Raw genomic sequence first — 19,122 nt, forward strand, 5'->3', positions numbered from 1 at the left:
CTAAAATTTTCACCCAAAAACCAACTCTAAGCACTAAAAACAAATATATTTGTCGGTGCCGGCGTCCACACATCCGCCCGAAATCGCGCCGCCATTTTGGTATCGTTGGAAAGCTCGACTCTTTGTCCCAGCCCTTCCCTTCCTCCCCTGCCAGCCAGCAAGCGCACAAAAAAAGAAAAACCAGAGGGTGGCAGCACGGAGCAGCCAATGGCTGCCGCGCCCCGATTGTCTCTGCACCGTGTTGTAAGGAAAGATGGCTCCTCATTGGCCGATGCCGCGGCATAATGGCAAGGAGCGTCTGCTTTTGTCCGCTGCTGGGAAGCCTTTCTGGCCTTTCCTTCTCTTGTGTTTCGAGGACTTCGACCACGTGCAATGGATCCACGCGCGTTCGAGAAGAAGTACCGGACGAAGCATGCCTACGGGAAGCGGACACGCAAGCCTGTCACAGCAAGGAAGAAGCAGCCATTTTCAGCAGGTGGTTCGGCCGAGCCGAGCGTCTTCAGAATCGCCGGAGTACGCGCCCAACGTGCTGTGGGATCTTGCGCCGAGTCGAGCACCTGCCAGTGATAGTGAGACGAACCATGATCTTTCGCCGTCGAAGCGCGGGCGCACTGTTACTTCACCGGTGACGATCGACATGCCAGTGAGTCTCACCGTACGCGAGTGTCCCGTCACAAGTTCGTCCAGCACAGATCACGGAGTGGGCTTGCAGCGGTCATCGCCGCCTGACTGCAGAGCATCAGAGACACGCTTCCGTGGTGAGTCGTTCAACGCCGAGATGTCTCCGCAGCCAACAACCACCAGTGAAGGCAGTTCCATGCCACTGACGAGTTCCGGCGCGTCGACGGAGCTGCAACGCAGGCGCATGCTCGCTGCTGCGCCGGCAGCCGTCCTTGCCGCTCATCGCAGTGTTGAGTGTTCACCCAGTGAACGTCGCACTATTCAAGCTCACCTGAAAACACGATTTGTGTTTGCGCAAACTGCAGAACTGCAAGCGTCGAGAGTTTCAGAATTGCTTCGCGCGGTTTCAGCAACGGAGCACAAGTTCGGGCTGACTGGCTCACAGGAAAATGCCATTCCCACACCTCCAAAAGAGGAGTTTATACTTGTTCAAGTTGCTGCTTTGAACTCGCTGATTGGTTCCACGCTTTGCCCAACTTGTCAGCAGCCCGGCCTTGCAGTTGTTACGTTTCGCCTCCGACGTGTGGTATAGCCGGCGCGGATGCAACGGACGCCGGGGCTTCGTTCACAGCGGCGGACATTTTGGCCAGTTCAGCGCTGTTCCAATGCCTCCTGCTAAGCGTGTCCAGGCATGCTTCAATGCCACGTGTCTTCGCGCGTGCTTGTGTTTGTGTGTGTGTGCATGTTGGTGCCCACGCTTCTCAAAGTGCAGCAGCTGGGGAGAGGAGCTCCCCAACTGTGAAGCGAGGAGGTCTGACTGGCGCCGGCCCGGCGGATACTTGTCGCGACGTGTTCCATGCGCCTCTTCCGAGCCATTCCTTTTTTGCCCTTGACACCGAGAGTAAAAAGGCAGCTGCCCCCAGACGCCGGAGGGGCTTCGATTTCTTCCGTCGAGTAGCGTGGTCTCCCGTTTCTCCACTTCGGTCGACCTGACCGGCCGCTCTTTTGTGATGCGAGAATAAACAAGTTGTTCTGTCGGCAGTCGACTCATCATTTGCCAGGACCTTCGAATGCTTCCAGCTGTGCCCCAGGCCGCCAGGCCAACGCTACCCTTGGGGCTTGCGACCCAGTTGCAACAACTGGTTGTCAGCGGTGGGATCGCGACAACGGAGGCCAGCAGCGAAGATATGCAGTCGACTGTATGCTGAGCAGCACAACGACCATGCGGGAGCAGTAGAATGAGCCCTGTGTGATGACTGGTTGCCTGCAGCGGAACGACTGCCCTAAATTCTTGGCTGCGAGGTTTGGCGAGTGCGGTACTTTCTTCAGAGTTCTGCCAGGCTTTTGTTAGTGTCAGAAACAGAGCTGGTAATTGTGGTTGTCGTTGCTGCCGGGTTAGTTTGCGGCAAGACAATAGTGGGCAGTAGAGAAAGCAGCATTCAGAGCAGCCATGGATTTGAAGTCGTTGCGCAAACCGAAATTGCTGGAGCTTGCAAAAGAGTTGGGTCTGGATGTCTCAGACAAACTCAGAAAACCAGAACTGCTAAGGGCTATTCTAGAGTTAGAAGCTGAGGGTGACGAGCTGTCGGAATGCCTTGAGACCACTGAGGAGAGGGAGATGGCAAAAAGACAGGAACTTGAATGTGAAGAGCAACAAGAGAAAGAGGAGCTTTGGAAATGAAGTGTCAACACGCTTTGGAAATGAAGCATCTCGAGGTAGAGATGGAACGCACTCGTAATGGAAGTCAAGCACACGGTGCATGAGAACGAGTATCGTTCAAAATGACTGACCTGATGCGGCCGTTTAAGCTTGGAGAGGACATTGGTTTGTTCCTGGTTAACACTGAGCGAACGTGCAAGAAGCAGGGGTTCTCTCGAGAGACGTGGCCACAGCGCTTGCTCACTTTGTTACCCGGCGAGGCGGCCGACGTAGTCGCTCGCTTGAAGAGAGAGGAGGCAGAGGATTTCGACCAAGTGATATTGAGTCTGCTAAAAAAGTACAAGCTGTCAGCGGAGACGTTCCGTCGGAAGTTTCGGGAAAATGAGAAAGGCAGAAGTGAGTCATATACAGAGTTTGCCTACAGAGTTATGTCAAACATGCAGGAGTGGCTCGAAGAAGAGAAAGCGTTTGGTGACCACGAGAAAGTTCTGCAGTGTTTCGGGCTGGAACAGTTTTATAGTCGGTTACCTGAGAACATGCGGTACTGGGTCTTGGATAGGCCAGACGTTAGTACGGTGGATAAAGCCGCCGAGCTAGCTGAGGAGCTTGTGATGCGTCGGGCTCGCGGAGCTAAGGACGGTCAAAAGGGTGAATTTGGCTCCAAGTTTGAGAGGCCGAAGTTCACGCCCATGAGAGCAAGGGGGGACACACGTAGTGTGGATGCGAGTGAAAGCAGTCCGACCGAACGCAAGGAGACGGCGGCAGCCGAAGCCGAACGCAGAAAGCGGTTCGAGATGAGACAAGTGCGCATGTGTTATACGTGCCAAAAGCCGGGTCACTTTTCGGCAGTGTCCAGAAACAAAAACAAAAGTCGTGTTTTTGTCATTATGCAGCACTGACGATAACATGAAGCTTCTGGAGCTTTACATGCGAGACCTCCTCCTGAACGGGAAAGAGTACCGAGTGCTTCGTGATTCCGCAGCTACAATGGATGTAGTTCACCACTCTTACGTAGAACCCGATATGTTCACGGGCGAGTGCGCATGGATCAAGCAAGCCCTGGAAGCTCATAGCGTGTGTCTGCCCGTAGCAAAAGTGCTTATTGAAGGACCTTTCAGAGCACTTGAGACGGAGGCCGCAGTGTCATCTATGCTACCCCCCCAGAACCCGTACCTATTTTCGAACAGGTCCGATCACCTCCTGCGCGAAAAGGGGCTTTTGTTTGGTGAGGCTAGCATTCAGGCCTTAACCAGATTGAGAGTTCGGGAGCTCGCTGCAAAGGTGGTAGTTGCGGGGCCGACGTTGTCGAACAATGAGAAAGGGTTGGAGGCACAGCAAGCTGATATTCAGAGCACGTCCAAACGGGATAAAATTGAGCGTGTAGCGTTGAAGGCACCAGATACTGGAGAGGAAATGCCCGACACGAAAAAGTTAGAAGAGCTATCTGCAGATTTGCTCATCGCGCCTATGTCAGATGGACTTAATAGGTTGCTAGTCAGCCGGTCGGCTTTGATAGCCGAGCAAAAAAAGGATGGCAGCCTAGAAAACATGCGCTGCAATGTCAAGGGAGGTATCGCCAAGAAAAATGCTCACTTTGTGGAAAGAGGTGGGGTCATGTACCGGAAGTCTAGGCCGCAGGGGAGTGGAGTTCGATCAGCTGATCGTGCCTCAGGGCTACCATCAGGATCTGTTGCGCTTGTCGGATGGCAGCCTAGAAAACATGCGCTGCAATGTCAAGGAAAGTATCGCCAAGAAAAATGCTCGTTTTGTGGAAAGAAGTGGAGTAGAAATGGAGTGGCTCCACTCCGTGATGAAGCTTGTGTTGAGAGCATTGTGTTTTGAACAACAAACAGACTGGGAGCTGTGTCTGCCTAAGGTGATGTTTGCATTAAGGACTGCGCCGCATACGGCTACGGGGTTTTCGCCAGATGAGCTTGTGTGCGGTCGCTCGCTGCGGTCTCTGCTTCGCATGCTTCGAGACTTGTGGGAAGGCAGGGGCAACGACCCAGTCGTGGTGGAGGGCGTGCTTAGGCTCCTCGAACGCTTAAGAAGGGCACAGGAGTTGTCAGGTGAAGCAATGGCAAAGGCCCAAAGGTTTATTATGATCGGACAGCCAGGGCCCGTCGTTTTGAGGTAGGTGATGAGGTAATGATATTGCGCACATCGCTAAAAAACAAACTCGTCGTGCAGTGGGAGGGCCCATCACGGGTTGTTCAAAAACTATCGGACGTTAACTACATGGTGGGTCTGCCAGGAAAACGGAAAGCACAGCAAGTTTACCACTGTAATCTGCTCAAACCCTATAGACAATGGGAAGCAGTGGTGTGTACGATGGTAAACGTTCCCGAAGAGCTTCCGGTCGAGCTTCCCGGACTAGGCTCAGTGACCAACAGGGCAGACACCGATCAGGTCATTAGTGACTTAAGGGGGGACGCGGGTTTCAAAAGTCGAAAAATCGCGAAAAAAACGATTTTTCAAAAAGTATATATTTCGGCTATACGTGTTGTAAACTACCTTTCCTGTAATTATTAACGCCTAATTCACCGTGGAAATGCTTCTAATTCGATATACAACAGGCCACGGCAGCCCCCGAGCCGCGAGCGAACGGCGAAAATAACCAAACATCGCGCGCGCGCCATTTCCATGCCGCTGAACCGAGCGCCGCCATCTTGGTCTTGTTTTGCTTGTGAATGCTTGCCCTTTCCCGTGTTGCCTTCGCCGGCGGCGGCCGCGGCATGGTAGAAGCATGGCTTGCACGAGATTGGAGGCCTCGAAGCAGTGTTTGAGGTTCCCGCGTCTCGAATTCGAGCTGTGATTGGACGAAGCGCGCGCTCCTGGAGAACGCGGGGGAGAGCGTGGCTGCTATTGGCTGCTGGGCACGCTGACACGTGGTCTCTCCCCGGCGCGTCGTCTGCCGCTGCTCGCTCCGTTGACGGCGTTCTTTGTGCGCTCGCTTTACTCTTCACCATTTTCGAGATCGCTGTCTTCGCTACCGTCGGGATTCTTGTGGCGTGTTTTGAACGGTTTTGTGCACCCTACGGATCGTCGCGCGTCCGTTCACGATGGTCCCTAAGCGGAAATTCAAAACGCAACATGCGTTCGGTGCGCGGCGTCGTTCTATGAATGCCGTCCGCATGGCGAAGTTGGCAAAGCGCGTTGCCGGCGATTGCGGAGACGCTTCCTGCAGTGCTGCCTCTGCTACACCGCTAGAAGTCTGCGTTGCCACTCCCAGCGCCGTACCTTCCGAGTCAGCAATGCAAGGAGACGGCGTTTCAAGTGTGCCTGCTGTCCTGACCGCATCAACCTCGGCGATCGCGGCACCCTCTCTCGCGTCTGTCGCCGTGAGCAAAGACGCATCGTCGACCGTGCACGTGAAAACGCACTTTCTGACGCCGGAGGAGATAGAGGCGGCGGAGGCACAACGTAATGCTGTGAAAAACAAACTTGGTGCCACGCCCGCGACGCTACGAAAATTTCAAGCGATGTCGCCCGATCCCGCACCTGCCACTGCTACTACCGTAGATGAGGTATTTTGCCTTGTGCAAATGTGTGTGTTCAGCCACCTGCTCTCCAAAACCTTGTGCCAGCGCTGCCTTTCAACTGGACTGACAATTCAACAAGGTACCCAGTTCGGACTGGCTACAAAGCTTGAGTTGGTATGCCCACATTGTGGGATTATTGCTAATTCTTGGAGTTCACCACGCCAGAACGCAGGAAATGCTTTTGAGATGAACATCCGAGCCATTATGGCTATGAAGCAAATTGGTAAGGGGCAGACAGCTGTAAATGACTTTTGGGCTGCTATGAATGTATCTCACAGAGGACTTCATCACAAGACGTACCAGGAACATCTGAAGAAGACATTCAGGGGCCCAGAGACTCAACGCATGGAGAGTTTCTATTCAGAATCAGCAGCTGCTGTGAAAAAGGTTTACCAGGGAATGGACCCAGGATTTACCAGAGACATTACTGTGGTCTATGATGGCACCTGGCACAAGCGTGGACACACATCCCACATTGGAGTTGGGGCAGTGATAGAGTATCACACTGGCCTCATCTTGGATGCAGTTGTCCTCTCAAACCAGTGCCTCGGGTGTCAAACAGGACCCAAACCAGAAGACTCAGAGTACTCAAGCTGGCGTGAGCAGCACATCTGCCAAAGAAACACTGATGCGAAGTCTGGAAGGATGGAGGTCGAGGCAGCCTTGATCCTTTTCGCCCGTTCACTGACAAAGCACAACCTCTGTTACACAACGATTGTGTCCGATGGAGACAGTGCCACCTACTCTGCCCTTGTGAAGGAGAATGTTTATGGGCTAGTCCCAGTTGTCAAAGAAGAATGCTTCAATCACGTGCAGAAAAGGATGGGGGCTGCACTGCGCAACCTAGTGCAAAAGAGTGATAAGGCATTGGGAGGGAAAGGAAGGCTGACAAAGGCTCTGATCGACAAGCTGACGGATTACTATGGCTGGGCTTTGAGAAACAACTCGAATGACGCGGCAGCAATGCAGCGTGCAGTGATGGCGTCCTACCATCACATCACATCCACCGATGCGGAGCCTCATTATGACCTATGCCCAGAGGGCGCTGGCTCATGGTGCCGCCACAAGGCTGCTGAGGCAAATGGCTTACCACAACCAAGGCACAGGTACAATCTGCCAGGCTATGTCGCTGAGGCTATGCTGCCTGTTTATCAGCGCCTCTCCGAGCCTTCCCTTCTTCAGCAGTGCCTTGGAGCGAAGACTCAAAATGCATCGGAATCATTTCATTCTGTTCTGTGGTCACTGATGCCCAAGGAGCAGCATGCATCCCTGATTGCAGTGGAGACAGCACTGAATGATGCAGTGATGCGGTATAATGCTGGAAACCAAAGGGCCACCAAAGAAATTTCTCTGTCTGCGGGGCTCACACCTGGCCACCTAGCCATCCATCGAGCCGTGGAAAAAGATGCCCTGCACATGGGAAAGGCTGAGAAGCGAGGTCAAGCGAAGACTGAGAGGCGGTAGAGAAAGAAAGCCTGCAAAGACACCGCAAACTATTCTGCGGGGTCATTTTAGACCCAGAAATGTTGTGTCAAAACTTCAAGGGCCGTTTTCTCGAAATGAATTTTTTTCCTGGTGTGGCTGCTTATGCAAGCAGTATCTCTGGAACCGCTAATCAGATTCCCACCAGGTTTTTTTTTATTGTGTGCCTGAATAAATTTATGAGGGCAAGACAGGCCCACTTTTTCAAGTTATTGAGTCTGGAATTTATTATAAGCAATCAAAATTAGGCTAATGCAAGTCTAATTAGTAACACTAAATTCAATGTTGTGCTAAAACTTTTCAGCAAGGAAATTAAAAAAAGGGCTCGGTCTTGCCCTGTGGTACCTATTCAGGAATCTTCATATTGAATTTGACAGTGCTAACACATTTTGCAAGTTCTCCAGGCATGTCATAAGGAACCTATGTGAATCATTCTGATATACTCCTGTAACTTGAGTACCAGTGTACGTAGCTCCATGAAACTTTGTAGTTATTCATATGTCTATGCCATGAGTGTACCCTGAAAATTTCATTCAGTTATCTCAAGAAACAAAAAAGGTGTTCGAAGGTAGCCTCCTCCCTTAATCTGTAAAGCACCGCTGTCGCCTGAGCAGAAAACCGAACTACACCAGCTCTTACAAGAGTTTCAAGGTCAGTTCTGAGAGGCCTGGTAGGACTTCTGTCCTTACTTATGACATAGAACTTACCCGTAAAAACCCGCGTATAGTACGAGGTTTTTTTCCTGTTAGCGTCCCAAATTTCCGCCTCGTACTATATGCGGATCCGGACAAAAATTTCAAAGTTCGGCTCGAAGTTTTGGTTTCGTTATTGCTCTGTGGCTACGGCTTGGCTTCGTAATATCTGCATGGCTACGACTTGGCTTTGTTATTGCTGCCTGGCTACGGCTTGCCTTCGCTATTGCAGCGTGGCTACGGCATCGTTTCTTTCTTTGTTGAGTGCGGACCTTGGCAGTTCACGTGTTAACCGCGCTTCGCGAAGTGCATCGTTTTTAGTGAAGGAGCACGATGTCGGGGGCACGGAAGCAGTACTCGGCAGCTTTCAAGCGAAATGTGATTTTAGCGGCAGAGGAAATCGGCAACAGTGCGGCCGGGAGGCAGTTTGGCGTCATTGAGGGAAGTATCCGCGGATGGCGACGGCAAAAAGAAGCACTTTTCGAGTGCAGCGGAAAACGAAGCTTTCGCGGCCCGAAGAATGGGGCATTCCCTGAAATTGAACTCAAACTGACGGAATTCGTCCGAGAACAGCGAGCCGCGCATCTTGCTGTGAGCGTGGAGCTCATGCAGGCAAAAGCCAGGGAGCTTGCGAGAGAAAAAGGCCTAACGAGCTCCACCTTCAAAGCAAGCAAGCATTGGGTTTATCGGTATATGTGCCGTGCAGGATTTTCATTGCGCCGGAGAACTTCAATTTCACAAAAGCTGCCGGAATCGTTTGAAGAGTTACTGGTGGCTTTCCAGCGCCGCGTTATTTCGTTGCGCAAGTTGAAGAACTTTCAGCTAGGGCAAATCGGCAATGCTGACCAAACACCAGTTTATCTGGACATGCCATCGCCCCTCACCGTGCACGAAAAGGGCTCGAAACAAGTTTGTGTCCGGTCCACTGGGAACGAGAAGACGCGTGTTACCGTCATGTTGTCATGCACGGCAGACGGCCGCAAGCTCCCGCCCTATGTCGTCTTCAAGCGCAAGACAATGCCGAAAGGTGAGCTGCCGAAAAATGTCATCGTTAAATGCCATGAGAAAGGGTGGATGAATGAGAGTCTTGTGCTCGACTGGATAAAGTCCGTTTGGTGTAGGCGGCCCGGTGCACTGTTGTCGTTCCCGTCCATCCTCGTGCTGGACGCGTTTCGTGGCCATTTGGCCAACTCGGTGAAGAAGCTGTTGCGTGATTGTAATACTGAACTCGTCGTTATCCCTGGTGGGATGACGTCTCAGCTGCAGCCTCTAGATGTTTGCGTCAACAAGCCTTTCAAGGACGCGGTGAAGCGGTGCTACGCAGAGTGGATGCGGTCAGGTGAACCTGCAGTGACGCCAACTGGGCGGCTGAAGCGGGCATCGCCAGCCACGCTGTGCAAGTGGATCGTGGACGCATGGGCGAGCATCCCAGAAGACCTTGTGCGTTGCGCTTTCAAGAAGTGCGGGATCTCGAACGCGCTCGATGGCACCGAGGACGAGTACCTCTGGGAGGATATGTCAGACAAGGAATTGTCCGATGAAAGCGCAGCGGAGGACGACAGTGAATGAAGTGCTGAGTCCGATTTCAATAAATGTTTTCCCCGAGTTTCTCTCACTCGTATTATACGCGGGTAAACCTTTTTTTTTTCCATTTCTCGTCCCAGAAATTTCACCTCGTATTATATTCGGGTTCGTATTATACGCGGGTTTTTACGGTACCTCCCCAGAGCCAGTATGGTCCAAGGCGTACCGGGTGCTACCACGCCAGCGCGATATTATGGAGGCCGAGGTAAAGAAAATGCTACAGCTCTGTGTTATTGAGGCGGGTGAGAGTGATTATACCTCCTCACTGATTTTAGTTGAGGTACCGGGCAAGGAACCTCGTCCTTGCGTCGACTACCGCAGGCTTAATTCCATCACTAAGGATCAAATTTATCCGATCCAGTGCGGTCCACAACACAGTGCACCGCGAGACTGAACTGGGGCTAGCTGTGAAGATGGTACTTCCATGCATTTCCTGTGGTACCCTACAGTCTGTGGTCCTCACAAAGGAAGAGCGGTTCTAGAGCTTTTGAGGTCAACATCAGAGCTATGCAAGCAATAAAGAGCATTGGGAAAGGACTAACTGCTCTTAATGACTTCTGGGCCACCATGAATGTCTCGCATCGTGGGTTACACCACAAAACATATGATGAGCACCTCAAAGACTTTCAAGCCTGCCGCAGCGGCAGCTGCACACAAAATCTCCACAGATGCTGTAGAGGCAGTGAAAAAAGTTGTGGAGATCGCACGCGCATCCCGATATCTCCGGAGCGGCCACGTGGTTATCATGCGATAATCACGTGCTCGCTCGCGGAGGGTAGCGGGGAGAGGGCACCTTCGCCGCTCCCGCTGCTCTTCGCGCCTGGCCGCAACGCTGCAGCCAAGGCACCCCGTTCCCTCGTTTCCCTTTCTTGGAACCAGGGAGGCTCCCTCTCCGTCGCTCGGGGAGAAGCGCTGTTCCCCCGATGCACCGTTGTCTTTCGGTTGAGGAGCTTGCGAATGGCCGCATCTCAATTCAGCCGCTGAGACCACCGCACGCCGTCCCCCTGTTGCGACCGGCCTTTGTGTGCGACTGACCGCCCCAGGGCCCGAGCACGGATCAACTCTGGGTGAGCTGAACTCTTATCAGCCTCTTTTGTGGTTCCCACATTGTGCGGTTTGTTTCACCCAAGACGTGCGGAACACTCCGCCGCTGTGGTTTTTGTGTTGTATCTGCATGTGTTGTTGCTGTTGTTGTCAGTTGGTATACTTGTACTCCAAGGTGAATAAACACCTTAGGTCGAGACTCACCCTGTCCCCACTGGCCAGAACCCGCCGTGGTCGCAACTCACTGCGAACCGCGGGTTAGGGGTCACAGCTCTGACTGTTAGGGCTGATGCAAAAGTGCTAGCGAGCGACTGCCGCTCCACCGGCGCTGTGCAATCCAGAGAAGGGTCAGGTGCGCACACGCGAACTTGAGTAATACCCCTATATTTGGCGGCTGACGGCGGAGGCTGCTCGCTCATTGACATGGACTTCGCGACCTTGATGGCGGAGTAGCTGGCCCCTCTCACAGGAAAGCCTCAGGTGACAGCGGCCTCTTAGCGGCTAAAGGGTTATTTTAAGGAGGGGGGGATGTGGGGATCGCATGCGCATCCTGTTATCTCCGGAGCGGCCACGCGGTTATCACGCGATAATCACGTGCTCGCTCGCAGAGGGTAGTGGGGAGAGGGCACCTTCGCCGCTCCCGCTGCTCTTCGAGCCTGGCCGCGACGCTGCAGCCAAGGCACCCCGTTCCCTCCTTTCCCTTTCTTGGAACCAGGGAGACTCCCTCTCCGCTGCTCGGGGAGAAGCGCTATTCCCCCGATGCACCGTTGTCTTTCGGTTGAGGAGCTTGCGAATGGCCGCATCTCAATTCAGCCGCTGAGACCACCGCACGCCGTCCCCCTGTTGCGACCGGCCTTTGTGTGCGACTGACCGCCCCAGGGCCCGAGCATGGATCAACTCTGGGTGAGCTGAACTCTTATCAGCCTCTTTTGTGGTTCCCACATTGTGCAATTTGTTTCACCCCAGACGTGCGGGACGCTCCGCCGCTGTGGTTTTTGTGTTGTATCTGCATGTGTTGTTGCTGTTGTTGTCAGTTGGTATACTTGTACTCCAAGGTGAATAAACACCTTAGGTCGAGACTCACCCTGTCCCCACTGGCCAGAACCCGCCGTGGTCGCAACTCACTGCGAACCGCGGGTTAGGGGTCACAGCTCTGACTGTTAGGGCTGATGCAAAAGTGCTAGCGAGCGACTGCCGCTCCACCGGCGCTGTGCAATCCAGAGAAGGGTCAGGTGCGCACACGCGAACTTGAGTAATACCCCTATAAGGTGTACACTGAAATGGAGACTACATTTTCAAAGAACATCACAGTAGTGTACGATGGCACATGGTTGACACGCGGCCACAGCTCCCATACTGGCGTAGGCTGTATAACTGAATTCCATACAGGGCTTGTGTTGGACTGCATAGTTCTGTCCAACTTCTGCCTTGGATGTAGCCGACAGCCAGCAGAAAGTGACTCCAACTATGCTGAATGGAAGCCGCAACACCAGTGCCAGAAAAACACTGATGTGAATTCTGGAAGAATGGAGGTTGAGGCTCCACTACAGCTCTTCAGGCGCTCCTTGAGCAGAAATGATTTACGTTACACAAACATAGTTTGTGTATGGGGACAGCCACATGTTTCACACTCTATGTGATGAAGAAGTTTATGGTTTCGTGCAGCTATCTAAAGAAGACTGCATAAATCACGTGAAAAAACGAATGGGGGCTGCACTTCGCTCTTTGGTAGCCAAGGCAACGAAAGGAGAGCCACTAGGTGGAAAGGGGGGCCTGACACAGCAGCTCATCAAAATACTGACGAACTACTATGGCCTTGCTCTGCGGAACCACTCAGAAGTCGAGGAAATGCAAAGGGCAGTAATGGCAACATACTACCACATTACATCAACAGATGGTGAGCCCCATCATGAGCTGTGTCCCCCTAGCCCCCTTAGCTGGTGCAACCACCGATCAGCTGACGCAGAAGGGCAGCCAGCACAGGCTCACAAGTACAAGCTTTCAGCTAAAGTTGCTGAAGCACTTCTGCCTGTGTACCAGCGCCTCTCAGACCCTCAATTGCTGGCCCGGTGCAGAGGAGGCAAAACTCAAAACGCGGCTGAGATCTTTATAGAAGAGATGAGCCGCCTATTCCGCCACGCTAACCTGGAAATGTCGGAGAAGAAAGTCCACCTCCTGATGCGTGGTGCAAAGGAGGAACTTTTCACTGGAATGGTACGAAGCCCACCGAAGACCATCGACGAGTTTCTTGGCGAGGCCACTAGCATCGAGAAGACACTGGAAATGTGGAACCGGCAATTCAACCGCCGCAGGAACTCTAGCTACACCAGAGTTCAGTTACTGGCCACTGAAGACCTGCGCGAGGCTATCTGAGCGGTCGTGCAGGAGGAGCTACAGAAGCTGTTCCCGTCATCACAGCCTCAAGTGGCTTCGATTGCCGACGCCGTATGTGAAGAGCTCCAACAACCCCTGAATCGCCGCAGCCTCAGCCGCAAGCGATGACATACGCTGCTGTAGCCCGCCATCACATTCCCCCTTCGCGCCCACGGCAAGGCCCAGTGATGACAGTTTCGTCGTCCACCACCACCCCCGCCGCCAGCATGCCAACCCGTCACCCCACGCGGCATTCCAAGGAAGAGTGACGTTTGGCCCGCCCCCGACTACTGTCCGCTTTACTATCACTGCAGAGAAGCCGGGCACCTCTACCGCTGATGCCCATACCGAGAGATGGAATTCCAAGGGTTCGCCATTAACACGCCGCGACCACAGACTGGCGAACGACCTCGTGATATCGCCAACTACCTCGCCGCCACTCAGTGGAGCCCTCGACGACTGTCCCGTTCGCCTTCACCAGGCCGCTGCCTGACGCCGCAGCGCCGACCATACACTGGCCCAGCCCGGGGCCGGTCTACGAGTCCATATCCGGAAAACTAAAAGCAGCAACCGATGAAGGTGCGGTTGCTGTTCGTCGAACTGACGAAGATCCTCCGCCGCCGCCGAGACCATCTCGACGACATAATAACGACACGCTGCCGTCCCGACGAAGTCAGGAAGCCAAGACTACGCCTACGCCGACGCAAGACGGCCTGATGACGCCACATACCAGCCACAGGTCAATGCGACGCAGCCGTGATCAGAGGCCAAGACCTAACTGACAAAGAACAAGACAAAGAACCACCGACCTCGACATGCTTCTCAACAGCCACGCAGTTACCACCTTAGTGGACACAGGGGCCGATTACTCCGTAATGAGTGGACACATCACCGCCCAGTTGAAGGAGGTTAAAACTGCATGGGAAGGCCCTCAAATTCAAACCGCTGGAGGACATCTTATTACGCCGACTGGAATCTGCACGGCAAGAATTACCTTCATGACCGGACTTACCCTGCTACCTTCGTTATCCTCCAGCAGTGTTCACGAGACGTCATTCTTGGCATGGGCTTCCTGAACCAACACGATTACTCTGGAACATTCGACGACTGATGTATAAAAGCCGACGCACTTGACCCGCTGATCAGATTTTCGAATCGTTCTTTGAGTGTAGCCTGCTTTTGAGGGCCCAAGTTCACCCAATAAACGCTAGTTTCTATAATCACAGTTTTGCTGCCTTCTTTGTCGTCACTACTACGTGACAGCATTCTACACCCACAACTTATTTTAGTGATGAGGATTCGAGCTACGAGTCCGAAGATGACAGTACCGCTGCTTCAAGCTCTGACAGCGACGTCCAAGTCAGCCCGGGACATCCGCAGCTGCTCACCAGTTAGTTACCTTTACAGCCTTGAGCAGTCACCAGCATCGTGCGCACTTATCTGCTGACCTTTGTGCACAAGCTTAGAGCTATTCTTGTTATCTGCAGGGTCCATATGTCGATAGGCCAGGATGTGCTGCCACCGGCTGTGAAGAAACTTCAGTTCCCGCCAACAAGGCCACCCGGAGCTCATCTCAGCCCAGCACTTCGGAGCAGCGCGAGACGTTTTACAAAGGTGCGAGATTTTTTCCTGCTATTCTTCAATGCAGAAGTGATACGTACTATCTGCAAAAACATGAACAAATATGCCTGGATGCATACTTTGGAGCTTCCAAGCTATGCTGAAAGAGATGGGTCATGGAATGAAGTGACTCCTGAAGAACTAGTGAAGTTCATTGGACTGCTAATTTATATGGGCATTGTGAACGTGCCACACATCCACCTTTACTGGAATACCAGTAGGCTTTATTTAAGGGCTTCTTCCGTGGAACATTATGCCAAGGAGACGGTTTTCTGCACTTCTGCGCTTCCCAAGTGTCACTGATACGGAGGAGACTACTGTAGCTTCGCACGGCAAGCTGCACTGCATATTGTGGCTTCTGCAACACGTGAATACCACTTCAGGAGAACTTTTTCAAGCTGCGCGGATACCTCTCTGTGGATGAAAGAATGGTGAAATCAAAAGGAACATCGGGTATTCGGCAATAGATGAGGGACAAAATTGTAAAGTGGGGATACAAATTGTGGGTGCTTGCAGATTCGCAGACTGGTTATTCCGTTCAATTTTACATGTAAGCAGGCAAATGGGAAACAGCTAGCGCAAGTGGACTAGTATTTGATGTGGTGATGCAAGTGCACAATAAGTACCTCAATCAAAGATACGTTATCTACATGGATAACTTCTACACATCTGCGTCTCTCTTTGCTCGCCTGCTAAATCACAAAACCCTTGCTTGTGGCACGACACGTAAAGATCGTCGGTGCTTCCCATCTGAACTGAAGGACATGTCGTGGGAGAAGGCAAAGAGATGTGATGTTCGGTGGCTCCAACGGATTAACATCCTCTATTTGCAATGAAAGGACAGGAAGACGGTCCACGTTATGTCTACAGCGCACCCTGCCAACAGGCATGTTACAGCCACAAGAAAAGAGAGAAGAGTGGACTATCACCCCAATTGAGAAAGCGCTATTGATTGACTACTACAATTCTCGGATGCTTGGTGTTGATAAGTCGGATCAGCTGACTGCATCTTATAACGTTTTGATGAAGTGCGTGAGGTGGTGGAAAACACTCTTCTGTTATTGTATTGATATCGCTGTTGTGAACAGCTTCATTATTTTTCAAGAGCACCGCCAGCAACCTCTTGACACCAGAATTCCCACGGAGCACCCACTTCGACCAACTTTCTTTTCAGATGGAGCTCACCCAACAGCTGCTCGAGCTTGGTGATGAAGAGGTTGCCCAAGTAGACTCTGCCCCAAAAGTGCCGCACCACCCGCAAAAGATGCCGAAAAGGCAAAACTGCAGGATGTGCTACCAGGAACGAAAAGATGAATAAGAGACGAACGTTTTTCTGCAAAAACTGCGGAGTGCACCTGTGCCTCACGAAAACCAGCAACTTCTTCACTGCATGGCATGAGCGATGAAGCTGTTTCCGGTCTCAAGTTTTTTATGTAGCTGAAGAACGGCATTGTACAGAGAAATTTTTTTAGACAGTGTTCCTGGGTCCTTGATCATCAAAATGAATATTATAAATCTTCTTTGCTAATAATGCATATGTAGATATTCTGCCTTCTGTTTGTTTTTATCAACTCGCCTCGAAAATGGCACTTTTCCGAATTTTTGTGTATTCCCTAATAAATTGTTTGCTATGTAAGTGCAATTTGGCATGCTGTAACGTGTGCTGGAGTATTATTCATACTGGCAAAAGAATTTCTTCCGAGACCTATGAAAAACAGCCATTTTCTTCCAGTAACTATACAGTTAAGGAGGTAAGGTAGGGTAAACCTCCAAAAAATCGAATTTGCAATTTTGGCCCAGAAAAATCGAGTGCACTATGAAGAATAAACCTGTGGAAGGGCGGCCTCGAGTGCCCGCTCAAAACGGTTTAAATGCCGCACAAAAATGTGCCGCGCGCTCTGGTGTTTAAAAATGGCGGATGGAGTTCGGAGGCTGGTTTGTCTATTGTTGTCTTTCGCAATTTCCTTCATTATGGCGCGTTTTTTTATGCTTGGGTATGTGTGGCAAATAAATGTTGTGCATTAAAAGATCATATTGTATTAAAAATATTTGCTTTGATAGCAGATGTTCTGCTAGTGGTGCTCTTGTAGCGTGTTTCGTGGTTTGTTATTGTTGGCATCATTACGGTTGCGGTCGTGTCTGTTTCGTGTTTCAAACGTATTGCTTGTCCAGAAGATGGCACGATCGTCCAGCAAATGGAGCAGAAAGAGAACTTTCAAAGGTAATCGGTTCACTAGCAAGAAGGGCAGTGAGAAACCGGCATGCCGAAGCGCAAGCTTCACAAAACTTGGCGAGAGGATCAGTTGTGATTTCTTTGATGTAGACAGGGCAAGTACGACTGGCTACCGTCTAATCGACTTCGCTCTTCTCTGCAGTTTCTTGCAAGATGTTGCTGTGTGTAAAAAGTGCAACCGCTCAGTGTGCTTGAGACATCAAGGCGCATTGCTGGCAACGTCTTTGAAGTAAATCAAAGGTTCGTTTATGCCCTTCGCACCTGCGGCAAAGGTTTGGCATCTGGTCGCATCATGTGTGCTGTGCTCAATCTACCGCCACCGCCAACAAAGTTTGCATCGTACAACGCGAGGCTTCTTTGTGCATCTACGACCGCTGTGAGTAATAGTATGACAAAAGCTGCCGAAGAACTGAAGAAAGAGGTTTTTGCCTCTGATGCAGAGCTGGAAACTGCGGTCACAGTGGATGGGACGTGGATGAAGCGGGGTTATTCTTCACTACATGGCGTAGTAGCAGCGATATCGGCCGATACTGGAAAAGTGCTCAACTCTGAAGTAGAGTCCAAGTTTTGCCACATGTGTGCCCGCAATCTTCACACAGATGACAACTTGAATGAATGTAAAGTTACCTACGATGGGCCATCTGGTGGAATGGAATCAGCAGGAGCAGTAAAAATCTTTGGGCGCTCTGTTGAAAAGCACCAACTAATGTACACAAGTTGGTGATGGAGACAGTAAGGCGTACATTTCGGTAAGAGACTCGCAGCCATACGAGAAGGCCATAGAAAAACATGAATGTGTAGGACATGTCCAGAAGCGAATGGGCACAAGGCTCAGGAACATCAAGAAGAATGAGAAGGGGAAAAAGCTTGCCAATGGTCTACCCCTTTCCGGGAAAGGGCGCCTCACAGAAAAGGACATTGACTGCCTTCAGGTTTACTATGGCAAAGCTATTCGGGGAAATACAGACAGTCTGGATAATATGAGACGAGCAGTGTGGGCAATATACTTTCATAAGTTATCCACAGATACCAAGCCCCACCATGGACTCTGCCCAAAGGGACCCTCTTCATGGTGTGGGTATAACTGCAGCCTTGTTGAGGGAAGCCTTGAGACCTACTCCCACAAAAGCTACCTTGCTGAGGCCGTGATGGACGTCATCAAGCCAGTGTTCAAGGCGTTGTCAGATCTAGGTCTTCTGAGCAAATGTCTTCACGGACGAACACAGAACACCAATGAGTCGCTGAACCAACTCATCTGGTGTCGATGCGCTAACACAACATTTGTCAGTGTTGACATCTTGAGGACAGCAGCTAACGATGCTGTAGCCTACTACAATGATGGTAACTCTGCAAGAAAAGGTGTTCTAGAGGCTCTTGGAATTGTTCCAGGTGTGTTTTGTGATGTTGCCCTCGACAGAATGGACAAAGAGCGCGTTGACAGGGCAGAATTGTATGACTCTGCCGAGAGCAAGGAAACACGACGGGTAAAAAGGAACTCTAAGAAGAGTTTTGGAGACACCTGCAAGAATGTCAGCCGTGAAATGTATTCTCCTGGGGCATTTTGAGCATGCATGAGAAGTATGCAAACATAAAGCTTCGTTTTTCTCAAATTGTGTTTTTTGAAAGTTCCTCAAATTCAATGTACCTTTTCTCAGAAAGTATTCATCGGATTTCAGTGAAACTTTGACCACATGTACATTAGCCAGTCCTAAATATTCGGAACTAAAAAAAATGCAGATGATATGAATGATAACACTGGAAAAAAAATTACACTTGTGCCTCTGTGCATGTAGCGGTACTATTTTTTAGGGAACAAATTCCTAAAACAATGTGGCATGTCTTTAGTTCAGACATAACCTATGGGTATGTAGAACAACACTGCCTAATATCACCACATTCCTTTGAGTGGTTACAGAGAAAAGGTACATTGAATAATTAAACACACCTGACATTTTGGGAATGGGCCAAATGACAGGTAAACAATCTAAGCTCACAAAAAGTGTTCCATATTGTACGCAGGGGCATCTGTTGTGAGCGTATGAAATTTGATGTAAATATCTGCACTTGTTTCCAAAATAATACGTTAAATGTAACATGTACCGTTTACCCTACCATACCTCCTTAAGGGGAGACGCGGGTCGAAAAATCGCGGTTTTCAAAAAAAAAATCACTTTTTTGTTTTAAGCTGCATTGTCATCTTTGATGTATAAACTTTTATTTCTGTAAATATCAAGCCGAAATTCGCACGAGAAGTCACCAAAAAATGCGTCT

The 19,122-nt window shown here is 51.0% G+C and overlaps 2 protein-coding genes and 1 pseudogene across 3 annotated transcripts in view; 2 read left to right on the forward strand and 1 right to left on the reverse strand.

Annotated features, from left to right (window-relative positions):
- The window catches only part of LOC135914534 (E3 ubiquitin-protein ligase RBBP6-like), a 101,022-nt gene that overhangs the window by 48,860 nt on the left and 33,040 nt on the right, over positions 1-19,122 (reverse strand). The window lies entirely within an intron of this gene.
- On the forward strand, positions 5,344-7,810 carry LOC139048805 (uncharacterized). Its single transcript, XM_070523542.1, has one exon. It carries the CDS (start codon positions 5,344-5,346, stop codon positions 7,285-7,287), a length of 1,944 nt encoding a protein of 647 aa, XP_070379643.1. The 3' UTR covers positions 7,288-7,810.
- Positions 14,317-18,890, forward strand: LOC139048687 (uncharacterized; annotated as a pseudogene).

Source organism: Dermacentor albipictus, chromosome 8 (genome assembly GCF_038994185.2).
Source record: "Dermacentor albipictus isolate Rhodes 1998 colony chromosome 8, USDA_Dalb.pri_finalv2, whole genome shotgun sequence".
NCBI classification, from domain to species: Eukaryota; Metazoa; Arthropoda; class Arachnida; order Ixodida; family Ixodidae; genus Dermacentor; species Dermacentor albipictus.

Excerpts from the sequence above, each read along its gene's own strand:
- LOC139048805 (XM_070523542.1), top strand. The coding sequence starts at position 5,344 with ATGGTCCCTAAGCGGAAATTCAAAACGCAACATGCGTTCGGTGCGCGG.